The sequence below is a fragment of the Nematolebias whitei genome, chromosome 14, assembly GCF_014905685.2.
Source record: "Nematolebias whitei isolate Nwh7 chromosome 14, NemWhi1, whole genome shotgun sequence".
NCBI lineage: Eukaryota > Metazoa > Chordata > Actinopteri > Cyprinodontiformes > Rivulidae > Nematolebias > Nematolebias whitei.
This window is the reverse complement of record NC_056511.1, coordinates 35163890-35180139: the sequence shown is the minus strand read 5'-3', so window position 1 is coordinate 35180139 and position 16250 is coordinate 35163890. Positions and strand designations below refer to the sequence as shown.

Genomic DNA, 16250 nt, shown 5'->3' with positions numbered 1-16250 from the left:
ATATATATATATATATATATATATATATATATATATATATATATAAAATAAAAAATTGCAGACCCCCAAGCACATGTTTGCGGACCCCCAGGCGTCCAGGGACCCCAGTTTGAGAACCACTGGCTTTGAGTATTACAAAAAAGGTCCCAAAGTATTGTTGATTTTATAAAAATGTATGTATGATGTAATTTTGCACCCTGCATTGGAACCCTTAAAGTTCTTTAAAATGTTCAAATTATTTGCATTTATTATTTATTTTTACAGTCAAATTATCCAAATTCCATTGCATGTTATTAAAAAACAAACGTGAAAATGAAGATTTATTAGGAATCATTTACACAGAAAGCTGCACATCCGTGTTTTGCAAATAACATATAGCATAAAATGCGTACTTTACTCTCCTGTCCTTTAAACCTCAAATATAAACAGCCAATTAAGCTTCAGGGATCAGAACAATATGGTAGCAGCACTTCTCCCTGTAATCACCACAGTGAGGTCTCCAACCTGCACACATTGATCCTGTATTGATCTGTGTTTGAGAAACTCCAGTTCAGCCCCGACCTCCTCCATTCTCACTCCCCACGTTCACTCGATATTCTGACTGAAGGACAGAAACTGGACGGTCGAAATCTACACCGCACATAGAGACAACAAAAAAGAGAGACCAAGTAAAAAAAAAAAGAAAATAAAAGAAACACACGATGATTGGTTTAGTTTGGAGTCTGCTGCAGGAATAACACTAATCTTGGATAAATATACCCTCTTTACCACGCAGCAGTGTATGCTTGAGATTCATCTTTGCTTTCATAAAAGGGGCAAGAAGGAGGGGCAATCGTACATGCTTCAATCATTTATGAAGACCTCTCTTTACTCTTTATTCAGTCTGGTAGAAGACATGTCAAATATGCTTAGTTTGTCTTTATAGTGCTGTTAGGCTGCTCTTGTTGTGACAGAATAAGGCTACACTTTTTATACTCCATCCTAAAACATCAGAAGCTCTTTGAATTGCTTGTGCTGCCAGTAAAAAGATGAATTGGGTGTTGTTGTTGTCAGTAAAAAAAAAAAAAAAAAGTAAAATCATGTGTCAATTCTGTCAGCCCAGGACAGGCTTTGAAACTAAATTGTTTACTGTGCCTCTTGAATGGCCTGATCAAACTTTTATTAGCTTGGCTGGATCGTGCTAAAATGACTTGACGTCAGCAAAATGTTGCAGGGGGCATCCAATTACTTTCAAAGTTTTATGAGGAAAACTGAGCCTCCGGGTGCTACAGTTAATTTTTAACATTTATTTAGACACAATTATTTATTTATAACTTTAATGTATGTTTCCGGTTTTGAGAACTGTCTAGAAGCAATAATGACAAAGTTCACTTTGCGGGGTGAATGCTTGGCACCTGGCTATGCAAATATTAAAAAAAATGTTTAATTTGTCAGCTAAACATATTCTATAGGACTTTAAATGTATTGACTCAAAGTCAGCTACCTACAATAAAATATGTTTTTTTATATTTAGCATGAAGATTAGGGTACATAATTATATAGCAGCATGTAGAGCATTATAGACAGTATGTCTGTACGCACGTTTAAGAAATAAAAAGCAAGGATTTGCTTGTTGCCTGACAATATTTATGCCAGTGTCCTAAGCCAAGATAATCTTATATTGAGAAATTAAATATAAAAAACCTTGAAAATGATGTTATGCACAATCTATAGCAACATCGTAAGTGTCATGCACATAATATATGTTTTGAATGATACTCAGCTACAACCACATCAAATTTGAGTTCAATATCTATAAAACTGAGAGATATACTGTACTTTCCACCATACACATCGCACCGCCCTATGTCGCAACAGTCCAAATATGTCTAATAAAGTGGAAAAAAACAAACATAAATAAGTCGCTTTGCCTTATTAGTCACATCTATTAAGTTTCACTGCTGACGAGTCACATTTGTTATGAGTCACTGCTGACAACATGGAAACATGGGCCGGTGTTTTGCCAAAAATCGATTGGCTGCCAAATGGCGGACGCGGGAGCGCACTGGAGGACTTTAACAAGAATTTAGCAAGATTAACACTTAAAACAATTATTTGTTTGCTCGAATTATAGCAAAGGTGTGTCTCAGTTTAACTTTTCCTTAATAAATGCACTTTAATGGTCAAAACAGCTACATTTCAAAAGCCAATTCACAGCTGCTGGAGCATGCAGAGAGACGACTCACTGTGCATTTAGTCAAAATTTAACAAGATAACCACCTAAAAACAATTATTTGTTTGCTCGACATTATAGTAAAGGTGTGTCTCTGTTTAACTTTTCCTTACTAAATGCACTTTAATGGTCAAATCAGCTGCATTTCACCTGGGCGATGTGGCAAAATTCAACTGATTTGACATTTGTTCCAGGAGTTCCAGAGAGAGACAAATGTGGCTTGGTATGGCAAGCCAAGTGTCTCATTAATAGCCACTTTTACCTATTAATGCGACATTTGGCTTGGCATATTTGTCGAGGGCCCTCTAGCAGCTGAAAATGGTAGTGTTCAATATTTTCCATTTCAGAATGAATAAGATTGTCAAATCTCAGCCAAAAATTGGGTTAAAATATGGGGGGAAAAACGTATTAGTCGCTTTTGTGTAGAAGTTGCAGGACTTGCTAATTCATGCAAAAAGGTGCGACTAATACAGCAAAAAATACAATCATATTTTTTTTTCTGTTGAGTAAAGTTGATCAGCTGTGGCAATCAATTTGACCTGGATAAACTTCAAATGTCAATCAGTTGTAGATGAACATTTAATAATTAGTATTTTAAAGTTTGATTAAAGTCTGTGCAATGAGTCACAATATTTTTTTGCTAACAGAGTAAAAAAGGGTTGACTCCAACAGTTCAGTTAATGCAAGCTTTAAGAGGAGATTGCGCATGGAGCAACACCTGGATTATGTGTTGTGGAAATCAAATCCCATCAAATTGAAGCATAAATGGGAAATCTAACAAATGAGGCCTACAAACATGATTCTGCCTGTGGAGATATAAATTTAAAATAATAAAGATAGCATTTTTTAAATTAATTAAAAAGTTTTTTGCAATGTACATTAAAGAAGATAAATTAGCAAAACAATAGAAAAAGCTACATTGAAAATAGGTATCTTTATATAAAACATTGTTAAATTTAATACATTAAAATGTAAAAGTGATTTTTAATGCGTTAAATACACAGGCCTTCTTTGAAGGCATTGAAGGCTCTGAGGGTTCCCCACTGAATCTGTGCTCAGATTATATGTGTACCAGTAACAGCTACTGAGTTGTAGCCATTTTAGTGGTTTTTAAGTTCAAATATGGCAGCCATTTTGAATTACCATATTTTTCGGCTCACTTTTTGTTGTTGCATAATTTACATGCCCTGCGACTTATAGGCCTAAGCGACATATTTATGGATTTTTCCTCCTTATTTATAAACCAATTTTTGCTGAGATATGACCGTTTTCATTCATTCTGACTGAAAAAAAAAAGAACAATACCACTTTCAACCAGAATGGCAGAAGAGTAGTAATCGTGGTGAGGCATGCTGTTGTATCGTGTAATAGGTAAATGGGGCTATAATGACAAATTCAAAAAAGTTCAAGACAAAAACAACTAGACTTTATTATTATACTTTCCATTATACTTTATTGTTTTTTTTTTCTTGAACTTTTTCAAATTTATCATGTCCTGGATGACTGAGAATCTTCACCAGCTATTAATGACACAATCGGCTTGCCATATTACCCCAACCTTCGTTCTGCTCGCTGTTTGGAGAAAGTGAAACCAGATGCACTGCCCCGGTGAAATGCAGCTAATTTGACCATTAAATTGCATTTATTAAGTAAAAGTTCAACTGAGACACACCTTTACTATAATTTTGAGCAAACGATTGTTTAGGTGCTTTTCTTGTGAAATTTCCAAGAAACGAGCCGCGTTCCTCCTTCCTGATTACCTCCCTCTGCGTGCTCCCGGAGCATAGGAAGTGAAACTATTTTTGAAATTCAGCTGATTTGACCATTAAAGTGCATTTATTAAGCAGATGTTAGACTGAGACACACATTTACTATAATTTCCAGCAAACAAATAATTGTTTTTAAGTGTTAGTTTTGTTAAATTCTTGTCAAATTCCTACCATGCATGCCACCGCGCCTGCCATTTGGCAGCCAATCAAATTTTGACACAACACCAGCCCACATTTCCGGGTTTGGCCCACATTTCCGGGTTGTTAGCAGGGACGCATAATAGATGTGACGTATATGACAAAGCGACATATTTATGGATTTTTCCACTTTATTAGACAAATATGGACTGATGCGACTTATAGGGCGGAGCGACATGTACGACAGAAAATACGGTAGCTTGCCTCCAAAAGTTGAACAGTTGTAGATACACATCCAATGATCCATCCGTCCGTCCATCCATCATCTGTCCCCGCTTCATCCTTTACAGGTCGCGGGGACATTCAATGATTTCTTCATTAAAGTTTCATCTTGTTTTTGCTTTAGAAAATCTGTGTTCAACAGATGCTCCATCATTCACCAGTGTTGAGTTTTCAAACCAAAACATTCACATTTGAATATCTCACTCATTTGCAGACATGCCTATTTTCAATCAGTCAGAGTGTGCTGGCAGCTTTTCTGCCTCATTAAGGCCAACAGTCGTCCCATACGCAGGCTAATTAAGGTGTCAAAGCAGGCAGCATTGTTTCATGTTGACACATTAACACACATGAAACCTGATTTGAACTCTAATCGTCTCTCCTCTGAACGTTTATCTTTTTAATCTTTATTCATTGAATTCATTTTTTGTTTATTTTATTTAACATCCTAATTGCTTTTTATTAGTAGAAATGTTTTATGTGAATGGATATGAAAACTAGCTGCTTATCGTTTGCTTGATAAAGATGGACTCGTGAAAAAACTGTACTATAAATAGTTGTGGGAAGAAATACTTGTATGTATGTCAAGGTGAATGCAGAAATACACCAATATCTGTTTTAATCAGATAATTTCACAACTTAAGCTGAAGAAAAATTAAAGTTTATGTTTAGGTTAATAGATAAATCAGAAACCACAAAGGAGCAGGAGTTAGAGAACATTTATTCCTTTCACAATGCCCCCTGCATCAAAGCCACTCCAGTAAGTTCCTATTTGCTGTCTGGAGGGTTTGAGGACGTGCACCATTGAGAACAATGTATTTGTTAGATTTCTCCAAACAACCAAAGTGAGAAAACTGCTGCTGATAATGGGGAATTTACTTGTCCTTTTCCACACACGATACAATTATCTCTGGCTGTAGAAAACACACATCATAGGATGATTGAGTGTGACAGGAGAGAGCCTTTTTGAAGCTTAAAAGTACATATATAGTGGTGAGCCTTTAAATATATTTTAATGCTTTTCTTTCTTAGGTACTCCAGATAAATTTGCAATGCATATTAATGGAAGTAATTAGTGACTTTCTGGGAGTGGTATTTTACCTTAAAGTAATTGTCTAACCAGACAGGTGTTGTAAAGATGGAGGTAGTTGACAAACTATACTATAATTAATTCCAGTGTTTAATTTAATAATCTGTTTTGAGTCATTAAAGTCCCACTGCTGCTAATTTTTAAATAGCATATGTTGAGGTAGACCAAATATTTGTCTTTTAGCATTTTTCCTGAATGGCAGTGTGAGGTTTTATCTAAATACCCAGATAGTCGTGACTGAAAGGTATACAACTTCAAGACACAATAATAATTAAGCAGTGTTTCTTTACAACATGAATAAAGTAAACCGTTGAACTGGAAACCTGGAGAGCAAGGACAACAGTTAATGTGGTGATGGGATTCTTTGAGGGTAGTTCTGATCATATTATTTTGCTTACTGTGGGAGAAAATGTTTTTTTTTTTTTTATAGGAGTATGGGTCCAATAGTTCCAGTAGTTGTTCGAGGAGGTCCCAGAGAGTTTGCAAGGATCGGTAGGCAAGTAGTGGAAGGTGAGGAGCAACTGGAGAAAGCGCTAGGAAGCAGTTATGGTAGTATGAAACAAAAGCTTCAAAACATGCTTCGAACCCTGCGGTAAAATTACATCGGAGCACTGCTTCAGAGCTTGTTTTGGTGCGGAAAAAGTCACGTGACACGTGACATCAGAAACAAACTGTTTCGTTGTAGGAACAATCGCTTGACTGGTTCGCGGTCCAAACAGCTGATTCCCTTGCACCGCCTCGTCTTGATTCTGACAGGTAACAGGTTGAGACAGTTTTGAATTGAGAGCTCAACACTATGAAACTGCTATAAAATGTTTGCAATGCGTTGGAGTGTAGATGTGTTTTTGCTGTTAGTTGAAATTGAGTATTTATAGAGCCAGCCAGGAAAAGAGGTCGTTCTAACATGTGGGGACACTTCATTCTGCTCATGATAAGGTCGTTTTGGCATTTAAATGCCAAAAAAGTTATAGTAATGTTCAGCAGTGAAGATATTATCTAACCCATTTAACCCATGTATTTAATATAATTACAGTAAAATGATGTATGTGATTTTAATAATCATATATCAGTATGGGTTCTAATTATTATTATTTTATTTACATTAGTGTATGTATGCAGGTGCAGTGTTTGGTGTGTTCAACAGAACTGAAGCATCATGATACCTCCTCTATGATTAGACACTTCAGCGCCAAACATGGAGATGCTGGAGACGTCATCGCATTGATATTTTTAAGAATAATAAAGACTCGGACTCTGCCACAGTTACACAAGCACAATACCATTTCAACATTTTTATTAATTCTCTTCAATGCACATTTATCAATCTTTATTCAAAAGCATGTACGCATAAATAAATTTTCAAACCAGACAACATAGAAAGTTGAAGAATTTTTTAAAAAAATCATTTTTTTTTACCACAGTAAAGTAGTTTCTTTAACACTAGTCACTGAAGTTCTTCAGTGTGACACCAAAAGCATAACGCCTAATTTGACAGCAGCATTATAAAATGCTACAAGAGGTCACTGTAACTGAAGCTTCAACAAATGAACCTATTTTTGAAACAATTGGCCCAACTGGTTCAATGCTTCATAAAAGCTTCATTTGCTCATCACTACTAGGAAGTTCACAATGAAGACAAGAAGGTCCAGGACACAGGAGGAGCACAGGAGTAGAGGCTGTAACATGCAGGAGCAAGGTGTTAGTCTTCACAAAACTCCAGGAACATAAATGTGTCCAGGAACACAACTACCAGTAAGCAGATAATGCACCAGCATCCAGGAGAAGTCACCAGTGCCATTTATACCCCTACAGCTCATGAGGGTAATGGTTTGCAGGTGTGAGCCTGTTGGTGTCATCTGGTGTAGAAGAGCTGTAGAGACTGTAGAGACACTGGAACTCCTACAGGCAGAGTGACTGCAGGGATAGTTGTGTTAGTCTGTAAGACTGAAAGACGTGCAATACATCCGCCAGTCTTATCGAAATGTGATGTGATGAATTAAATGTGCAATAAAATTACAGTATGGTCAACATTTTACACCCACTCATTGTAGGCATACATTTCTGCTTCTGGCATAATTATGGCTGGATATTTGGCCACTCCTTTTGGCAGAAATGGCAGAGTTCACACAAAGTCCACAAATTGACAAAAAGACCCATAACGTTAGCCTCTTTTATCCAAGCAATAAAAAAAAAATACAGTTCTATTGTGCATTTGGAATTATCGCCCTGTTGGACCACCCAGTTGTGTCCAAGTTACAATCTAGTTGAAGAATTGAGAAGCAGTCTTCCTCCTCTGTTGTTCTACCCACTTTGAGCAATACATCAGTACCACAGCATGATGCTACCTCCACCATGCTTGACAGCTAGTGCAGTAATTTTGTAATTTTGTGTTTAAAAGGGTCTTCTAGACTCTACCAAACATACACTACTTTTTGATATTGCAGCCGAAAGCCAATGTTTGCCTTATCTTTTCATATTTTTCCCAGTGGGTATTTGGTAACCCTACTGAGCTGAAGGTGTCTGCACCATTACTCCATGATGATGTAAAACTGGCTTTACTGTGGACAGTGACACTAGTGATCCAGTAGTTTTCAGGCTTGATCCTTGGTAGTTCCTGAGTTGTTCCTGAATAGTCTAATTAATTTCCTTTTCATCTGACGGTGACAGATGAGTATTGATCAATCCAATATGTGCAAAGAAATCCTTTTTGGCCTGACAAAAAAAATAAAAATACTAGCTGCAGTACATCATGATTACCGTACTAACAAGATGTAGGTTTAGGTTTATTTGTCATGTGCAGATTAATACAAGGTCAACAATGTAATGAAATGTTCAGGATGAGAAGAACCATCTTGACTTGCCAAAAAACCCCAACAAGAAATAACAAAGCATGCAGCAAAAATACAAAACAAGGCACCAAAAGTGAAAAAGAAATGCATCTACAGCAGCATTAGCAAATTTAAAAACATTCTCAAACTTTCAGCACAACCTACAAATAAGTTCACGTGAACAAATGTGTATACCTGTATTTGAGCCTGCATTTAAAATGTGTTACTGTGCGGATTGAAGAAAAATTCACAATAAATCCAAACCGCTGCACCCAATTATTGTTTTAAAAAAAAATCATTGAAGCGTGTTGTAAAATATTTACACCCTGCAAAAATAATGCAGCTCCAACTGAATTATTTAAAGTTTTTGTACAATATCTGAGATGGTATTTGCTGTGAATTGGAGCTATATAAATAAACTTAATTAAATTAAATTGAATATGACACCCATCCCCATAATGTGTGTATGCAAACTTCTGACTGCAAGTGCATGCATGTTCTTTTTTTTCCCACTTTACACTCAAAAGTTAAATAACTAATTATTTAGGTCAACCAGTTTTGTTTACTTACTTATTTTAATATATTAACCTTATTGAATTCTTCTATATAGTGCATTAGTGAGTGCCTTCTTTCCACCTATTAAATAAATAGACCCGTTCTACAGTGTTTTTCCATTCTGCAACTCTGCTGCCTGCAGGCTGTGACTGTTCAATTTGGTTTCAATAAAATGGCTTTCTGTAAGTTGCTTTGTCCCGCTGTCAGAATAATTCAGGTACAAAGCTCTTGAAATTGTGCCCTTTAAGATAAATTATTTAAAATGTAGAGAATAGCATGCCAAGTACTAAAAAAATAAAACTTCCACAAATAAGATGTCTAAAGTGTATTTATTCTTATGTAGTCAGTTATTAAAGACTGAACAATGTGAACTGGAGCATTTAAGTAGACAACTTATAAAAATTAACCAAAAAAAATGTTTTTTTAATTGAACAATATGATATAAATTGTGGGAAATGATGTAGTTAAAGGTAAATTAAATCTCTACTGGCATCAAATAATACATTTGTGTGGAATAATTACACATAAGGACAGCCTTTCACTTCATTAACCACAATTTTCCAGCCTACAAGCTTGCAACATTTTGTATTTCATGTTAAGATAACAGTGGAGGTATGGCAGTGAAGTGGTTAGAGCTGTTGTTTTACAGCAAGAAGGTCACTGGTTCACCTACTGGCCATTCTTTATGGAGTCTGCAGTGTTCTCCCTGGTAGTGTATTGCATTGGTTTGACTCCTAACATCCTAAACCAGGGATTTTAGGTTCATTGGTAACTTTAAATTGCCCCTATGTGAGTGAGAGTGTAAATGGTTGTTTGTCTCTATGTGACCATGTGACCTGTTCAGGGTGTACCCCGCCTCTCGCACAATGATCAGTAGAGAAATGCTCCATATCCCTGCAACTCAAAAAGTAAAGCTGGTTAAAGCAAAATGAATGGATGGATGAATATAACAAGTTTGATTAACAGATATCCTCTTCTTTTTATTTTTTTTTTCCTCAGGTCCGAGGGAAATGCACAGCATCAGTAAAAAGACATTAGACCAAGACAGAAACCTTTTCACACATGTACCAACACAGGACTCAGAAAATGAAGCTCATTCTGTCACCACTGTTTCACCAATGAACATGCCCAACCACCAACCTATCTTAAAGGGCTTCCACCTCCACGAGCACCTACTTACACGGGACTTCCAGGGCGACCAACGTTTCTTTTGGAAGGATGGCTCCGTAGCTGCGCATCCAACCATGCCAGGGTCTGTGTCTGCTCCAAATGCAGGAGATGCTTTGACTCAAGTTGTGCCACATGAGGATGCTCCAGCCTTCTCGGACATTGCCACGACTGCCACTGCGGCTGCCACCTCCCCACTAACCATGTATTCTCACACCACACCCGCATCACCCATCTCTCTGCCCCAGAAGAAGTCTGCCAAGGAGAAGACCAAGGCGTCAGACAAAGTTGAGCCAACAACATACTCCCTGACTACTCAAGTGACGCCGTATAGTCGAGGCAACCCAGTGGCTTCCTTATCCTCGCAAGGCAGAGGCGTACCTATGGATGCTACTTTTACTTCAACAGTGATGGAAAAGGGACAAGTGAGGGAAGTAGCTGTAAAAAACAAAAGCAGCTCTGATCATCTACGCTCCAAGTTTCCTTCATCGTCTCAGGAACAAGGTACCAGCACAGAATCATCAACTGTCATCACGACTACCACCATCCCCACCATGCAAACATCAGGTGAGCTGTTTGTTTTCCTTTTGATTTTCATGCAGCAGAACATTCAAATGACTTTGTGCCACAAATAGTATCCACTTCTCATGTCATTTTCTTTCTTTTTTTTTCACAAAGAACGTCAGAACTGGGAGTATCATTAACAGATGCGTCCCAGTAGATTCAAAAATTAAGCATCAGGTCATCAGCATCATGTCTGTTCATTTTGCATTCTGCACACAGCTCTTCCCCTCCCTCTGCTGGGAATAGCAGAGTTGCTCATGTGTCAAAAACAATCTGATTTTTTCCCACTGATGTGTCCTGCCTGTCCTTTCCACTGGTCACAGAGGGCTGAGGGCCCAGATAAGCGGTATCAAAGAGGATTTCTGCGGAGATAGTTGGAGGGGTTTTGGGGGGCAGGGAGACACAGGTGGGCTGTCAGAAAGATCAGTGGTCTGGGAAAAAGGAAATCACTTTTATTTTTGCTCTCTCCCACAGAGCCATGCGGAATGAATTTCACCGAGTCGGAAGGTAGCATTGAAATCCTACAGCCACTTGACTCTGGTGTGGAGTGCAGTTACTTGATAACCGTCTACCTGGGATATGGCATAGAGGTTCAGGTCTGTATTATATATTCATAACAATGATTGTTATTTTAAATCATGCTTTTCAATAACCTGTCAATGTGTTAAAAATCTGAAGTGAAACATGAAAAATGTTAGTGAAAAATGAAACAAAAAAGTTAAATCAAAAAGAAAAAAACATTGATTGAAAAGGGTGCAGAAAGAAGTTTTTTTTTAAATATACACCCCTTTATTAAAAAAATAATAATAACTACAAAAAACAAATCAAGCTTGAACAATCCCCAAAGCGAAAACAAAAAAAACATCAGGCATTCTTCACATCATACTTTCTTAACAACTTGAACTTAATCATATTTTTAAACATATAAATAGTTTTAGAAATTTTTATGGTGATATCGAGGCAATTTCATAATCCTTTTCCCTGAATTATAACGCAGCTCCTTCAGACTAGTTCTAAATGGAGGTTTTACAAATATTTCCATTCCCTTAAGGTTATAATGACTCTCTTAAAAAAAACAAAAAAACAATTGAATATTTGGGGGTAATTTTTTATGAGCTTTAAACATGACTTGTAAAATACTATATTCAACCAAATCATATATATTTTTTTATAATTTCAACTGATGAAATAATATATTTGTTGGGTGACCATACCACTTCCTACTAATAATTCTTGTAGCTCTTTTTTGTAAAATGAAAATAGGATTTGTAATTGTTTTGCATGCTTTTCCCAAACTTCAATACAGTAGATTAAATATGGAACAATCATTACATTAAACAATACATGCTTTGTCATTCAAAAACTCTTTTACTTTATACGGTAATGCAATTGATTTTGCTATTTTCATTCTTAAGTAATTTACTTGAGATTTCCATGTCAGCTTCTCATCAATAACAACACCCAAAAAATTTTATGTCATTAACTATGAATTTCAATATTGTCAATTTTAAATGAGACTTGGATAATTTTATTTATATTACTAAATATCATGTAGTTTGTTTTTTCCAAATTAAATCATGATAACTTAAGTTGGAACCAAGTTTGTATTTTTACGAATGCTGCCTTTATTTTGCAACATACGTTCGATATCTTCACCTGAACAAAAAAAATGTGTATCATATGCAAATAAAACACGCTTCAAAAGTCCTGACACATTAACCAGATCATTCACATACAAAATAAACAACTTTGGTCCCTAAACACAGTCCTGTGGAACTCCACATCCATTTATCCATCATCCATCAGTTATTAACTATGAGAAAAGCTAAAGCAACATGTAGACATATTCTGAAGGTCACAATCATTGGAGAACAATCCTGGTGCTTTGCAAATGTAATATTTCTATACTTTTATTTTGGCATGCATCAGTCCAAAGAAAATGATTTGAAAGCTCCATGTTCACCAGTTAGGAGCTAACTTGTTCTCCAGTTTGTTGCAAAGCAGGTCAGGAACAGGATGTTTTAAACTCCAAACAAGCTGCCAGTACCTGCTGAAGCTACTGACAGAGCTGAGAGATAAAAATGCACCTGAAAGATGTTAAATCTACAAAAAAAAAAAAAAGGTTCTTAAGCTCAATGAGACAGATGAAAAGAGCCACACCAAAGAAAAACAAACTAAAAGAAAATACTGCTAAGCAATGATTAGTTTAGCTTGGGGTACCCTATTTGGTTCTTTAGACAACTATTAAACTGACATTATGTTGAAGCAGAACGTTTCATTTAATGACTGAACAACTCTGACATTCTTTGGTTTCCAGCCGGAGCAGGATTTTTCTGGTCCTTTGTCCCTCGATAAAGACAGACAGTGAATTAATGGGGTGAGTGGGAGGATGAGGGCACAAGAAATGGGGGTGGGGGTCTGTCTAAGGTTGAATGTTTGCTCGGTAAGTCTCTACACAAAAGGTTATAAAAATTAACTGTCAGTGCGAGCGTGTTCCTCTGCATTTGCAATTCCTCAAACGCCTCATTTACCACTGGAGACTTTAAAATGTGTGAGCTTTGTCTTGCTGCCTCTGGAAGGCTAAGATAAGTCTTGACTGAGTATATGTTTGAGAATGTGCTTTTCTCTGAAGACTTCCTCTGGGTAACTTAAGTAAATCTTGAACCACTTATAAGAAAAGGCACACACTCACCTGCAAGCACACTCACAGTCACATTCATTTGATGTATCAGCTCTCGGCTTTCGCAGCTTCTCCAGTGGTAGAAAATTTCTTTTGTGACTTTAAAAACTGCAACCAGGCTGGATGAAAACCCACGAGGAAGCAGTTCATTCTAGGACTTTGCAGATAGATGGGGCCACTGTGTCCTTGTCTCACCGCAATCAAAGGGGGAAGTTATTTGATAGCAAACTATGCAAATGACAAGCCAAGGTCTCTTTTACAGGAAAACACACACTCACTGAAGACAGGGAGACGGGAATTTAATTTATGTTTTGTTATACCTTCAGATCAGAAGGGTGAAAGGCTTTTCTTTCTCAAAACAAGCCAGCTTCACAGATTTGAGCAGATACAGATGATCACTTAGTGATATGAAGGTCATTTATGTTAAGAAATCTTTTACGAATTAAAACATTTTTAACTCACATTCAGGTTGTCTTTACATTTCAGCTGTCATTCTGAGAGGCTGCACAACTTTTTTTTTCTTTTTGTATCAAGATAATGAAGATTAGAGAATGGTTAAAAGCAGTTATTTTTTTCAGGTATACCATGGTCTTAAAGCCATAAACTGGATAATAATCTTATAGAATACCAGAGACAGTATGGAGTTTTCCCAGTTTGTATCCACTGCAGGGAAACTCTGCTGTTTGAGATGTCATTAAATGAGCTGAAAACATTCTCCCTGTTTAACAAAATACAAAATGTAACTGAGTTAAATTCAGTTAGGATGATATTATTATTCTGAATAGTACTTCACTATATTAATAAAAATAAATTAAGTGGGTTTTTATTTCATTTTTTGTTTGTCTTTGCAGCACACTTCAATTTTCCAGCATAACCAAAAGAGATACAAAGATTTGGTGATTACAATATATCATGTTTTTCTTTGGGTTTTTGTTTAGCCAATGAGCTAATTTACGAGCTAAATGCAAACATTGCATTACGATGTGGCGAACTACAGCAACATGAAGAACAAGTACTTATACTGAATACATTTATTGGATTTTAATTGTATGCTTTTATTTAGGTCTTTAGTTTTCTGCACTGCTCTCAGCTAATTTACAAATTAACATCAGCTTCCCAGGCTTCCAGCATTATTTAACAAAATGTAGAACAGCAGAGAAATTCTAATATCTGAATGTGTGAGTCCTGAACAAATGGTTCAAAACTCGCGAGTCATTTCACTGAATCAGACGTCGTGATTATTTACATGATTTTACTATAAAAACAAAACCAAAAGGCTGACGAAACAGTGAAACTTACAAAACTCAAGACTTGCTACAAGAGGTACATGAGAACCAGACTTGGCATGAGGAGATGCATAACGCTCAACTGGTGGGTTGTGAGATACAAAATATGGACTTGAGCTAATGGGAAGAGTGGGTGCAGCTGTGACTAATAAAACCAGGAACAGGTGTGACTTGGTGTGGTAGAAGCACAGGACAAAATATTCAAGAAAAAAATAGAAAAATTGCACTTTCTGTGAAAATGCAGTGTGAATGCTTATTGCTGAAGAACTTGCTGAAAAACAGCTGAAATTAGCTAAAAACATGCTGAAATGTACAGTAGCTGAAAAGGGAGAACAAGCCTAAGCTAGCAGAAGAAAGCAGAAAGAACACATATTTGCTGGATTTTGTTTAAATAAGCTGAAATCAGGAAAAAAAAAAAAGTAAAGTAAATTAGCTTTAAAAGCTGAAATTAGCTGGGGGGGGGGGGGGGGTAGCTGAAAAGGAGCTGAAAAGGCAGAAAGAAGCTTAAATTACCAAAAGGAATTGGCACAATTTCCCCCAATTAGGCTGAAAGAAGCAAAAATATGCACAAAAAGTGAAAATTATTTGAAAAAAGCAGACATTTGCACACTCAAAGAAACTGCCGAAAAGAGCTAAAAAAAAGCAACAACAAAAAAAAGCTTAAATTACAAGAACGAAGTGGAGAGAGCACATTTTTTTGCTGAATTAGGCTGAAAAAAGTAGAAATGACTGCAAAAAAAGTGTAATTAGCCAAAAACACTAAAAGCAGCATAAAACAGCTAAATGGTAGCTGAAATAACAGAAAAATCAAACTTGTCAAAATAAACTGAAAGAATCATAACAAGCTGAAATTCGCAGAAACAAGTTAGGAGCACAAAAATGTTTTAGTTGGCAGAAATAATCTAAAAAAAATCACAAAACAACTTAAAAAACAGCTGAAAGTAGCTGAAAAAAGTTCATATTTGCACAAGCAAGCTGAAAGAAGCAGAAGCAGAACAAAATGTGAAAGGAGCAGTAACAGGTTGTAAACAGATGTAAAGATTTGAAGGATGTAAAATGAGTTCAGTTAGTTTTCTATGAGGAAACAAATGGTAGAAAAGGCTAAATTTCTCAAAAAGCTAAAGTTGCACCAATACCTAAAGTCAGAGCACCCTTCTCCTGAATGAGCTGAACGTTTTGTTATATGATTTGTTGAAATAGCACAAAAACTGTGAAACGAGCTAAATGCTGAAAAACGTACAGAAGAAAAATGGATGACAATAGTGTGAATGCTTCATAAACATTCACACAATAAATTACAGGTCTCTCTTGAAAATGAGTTCTCGTGGCTCAATGAGACTAACCTGGATAAATAAAGGCTAAATGAAAAAAAAAATGAACTCAAAACAGAAAACACAAAAACTGTCACTAAAACAGACAACAATCACAGATTGTCACACAAACATAGAAGACACAAAATTACAAGCTGGAGATTTATTATTATTATTTTTTTAATTACTGCTACCTTCTCTATTGACAACAAGGCGATAATAAGTTGTATGTTTATTGTACGCATCTCTTTACCGTCCAAGGAGAGTCCTTCTCCAGCATAAGGATGTAATAAAGTTGTCATGAACCAGAGGCCGGATCGCAAACAACAACAACAACAACCACTGAGAGGGTTAAAAGATTTATTGTGAAAT

The 16250-nt window shown here is 36.3% G+C and overlaps 1 protein-coding gene across 1 annotated transcript in view; it reads left to right on the top strand.

Annotated features, from left to right (window-relative positions):
- The window catches only part of LOC119420642 (seizure protein 6 homolog), a 199489-nt gene that overhangs the window by 108041 nt on the left and 75198 nt on the right, over positions 1-16250 (top strand). The window contains exons 2-3 of the mRNA XM_037688061.1: positions 9871-10605; positions 11077-11198. Coding sequence (XP_037543989.1) covers positions 9871-10605; positions 11077-11198 — 857 coding nt within the window. The remainder of the gene's footprint in view (positions 1-9870; positions 10606-11076; positions 11199-16250) is intronic.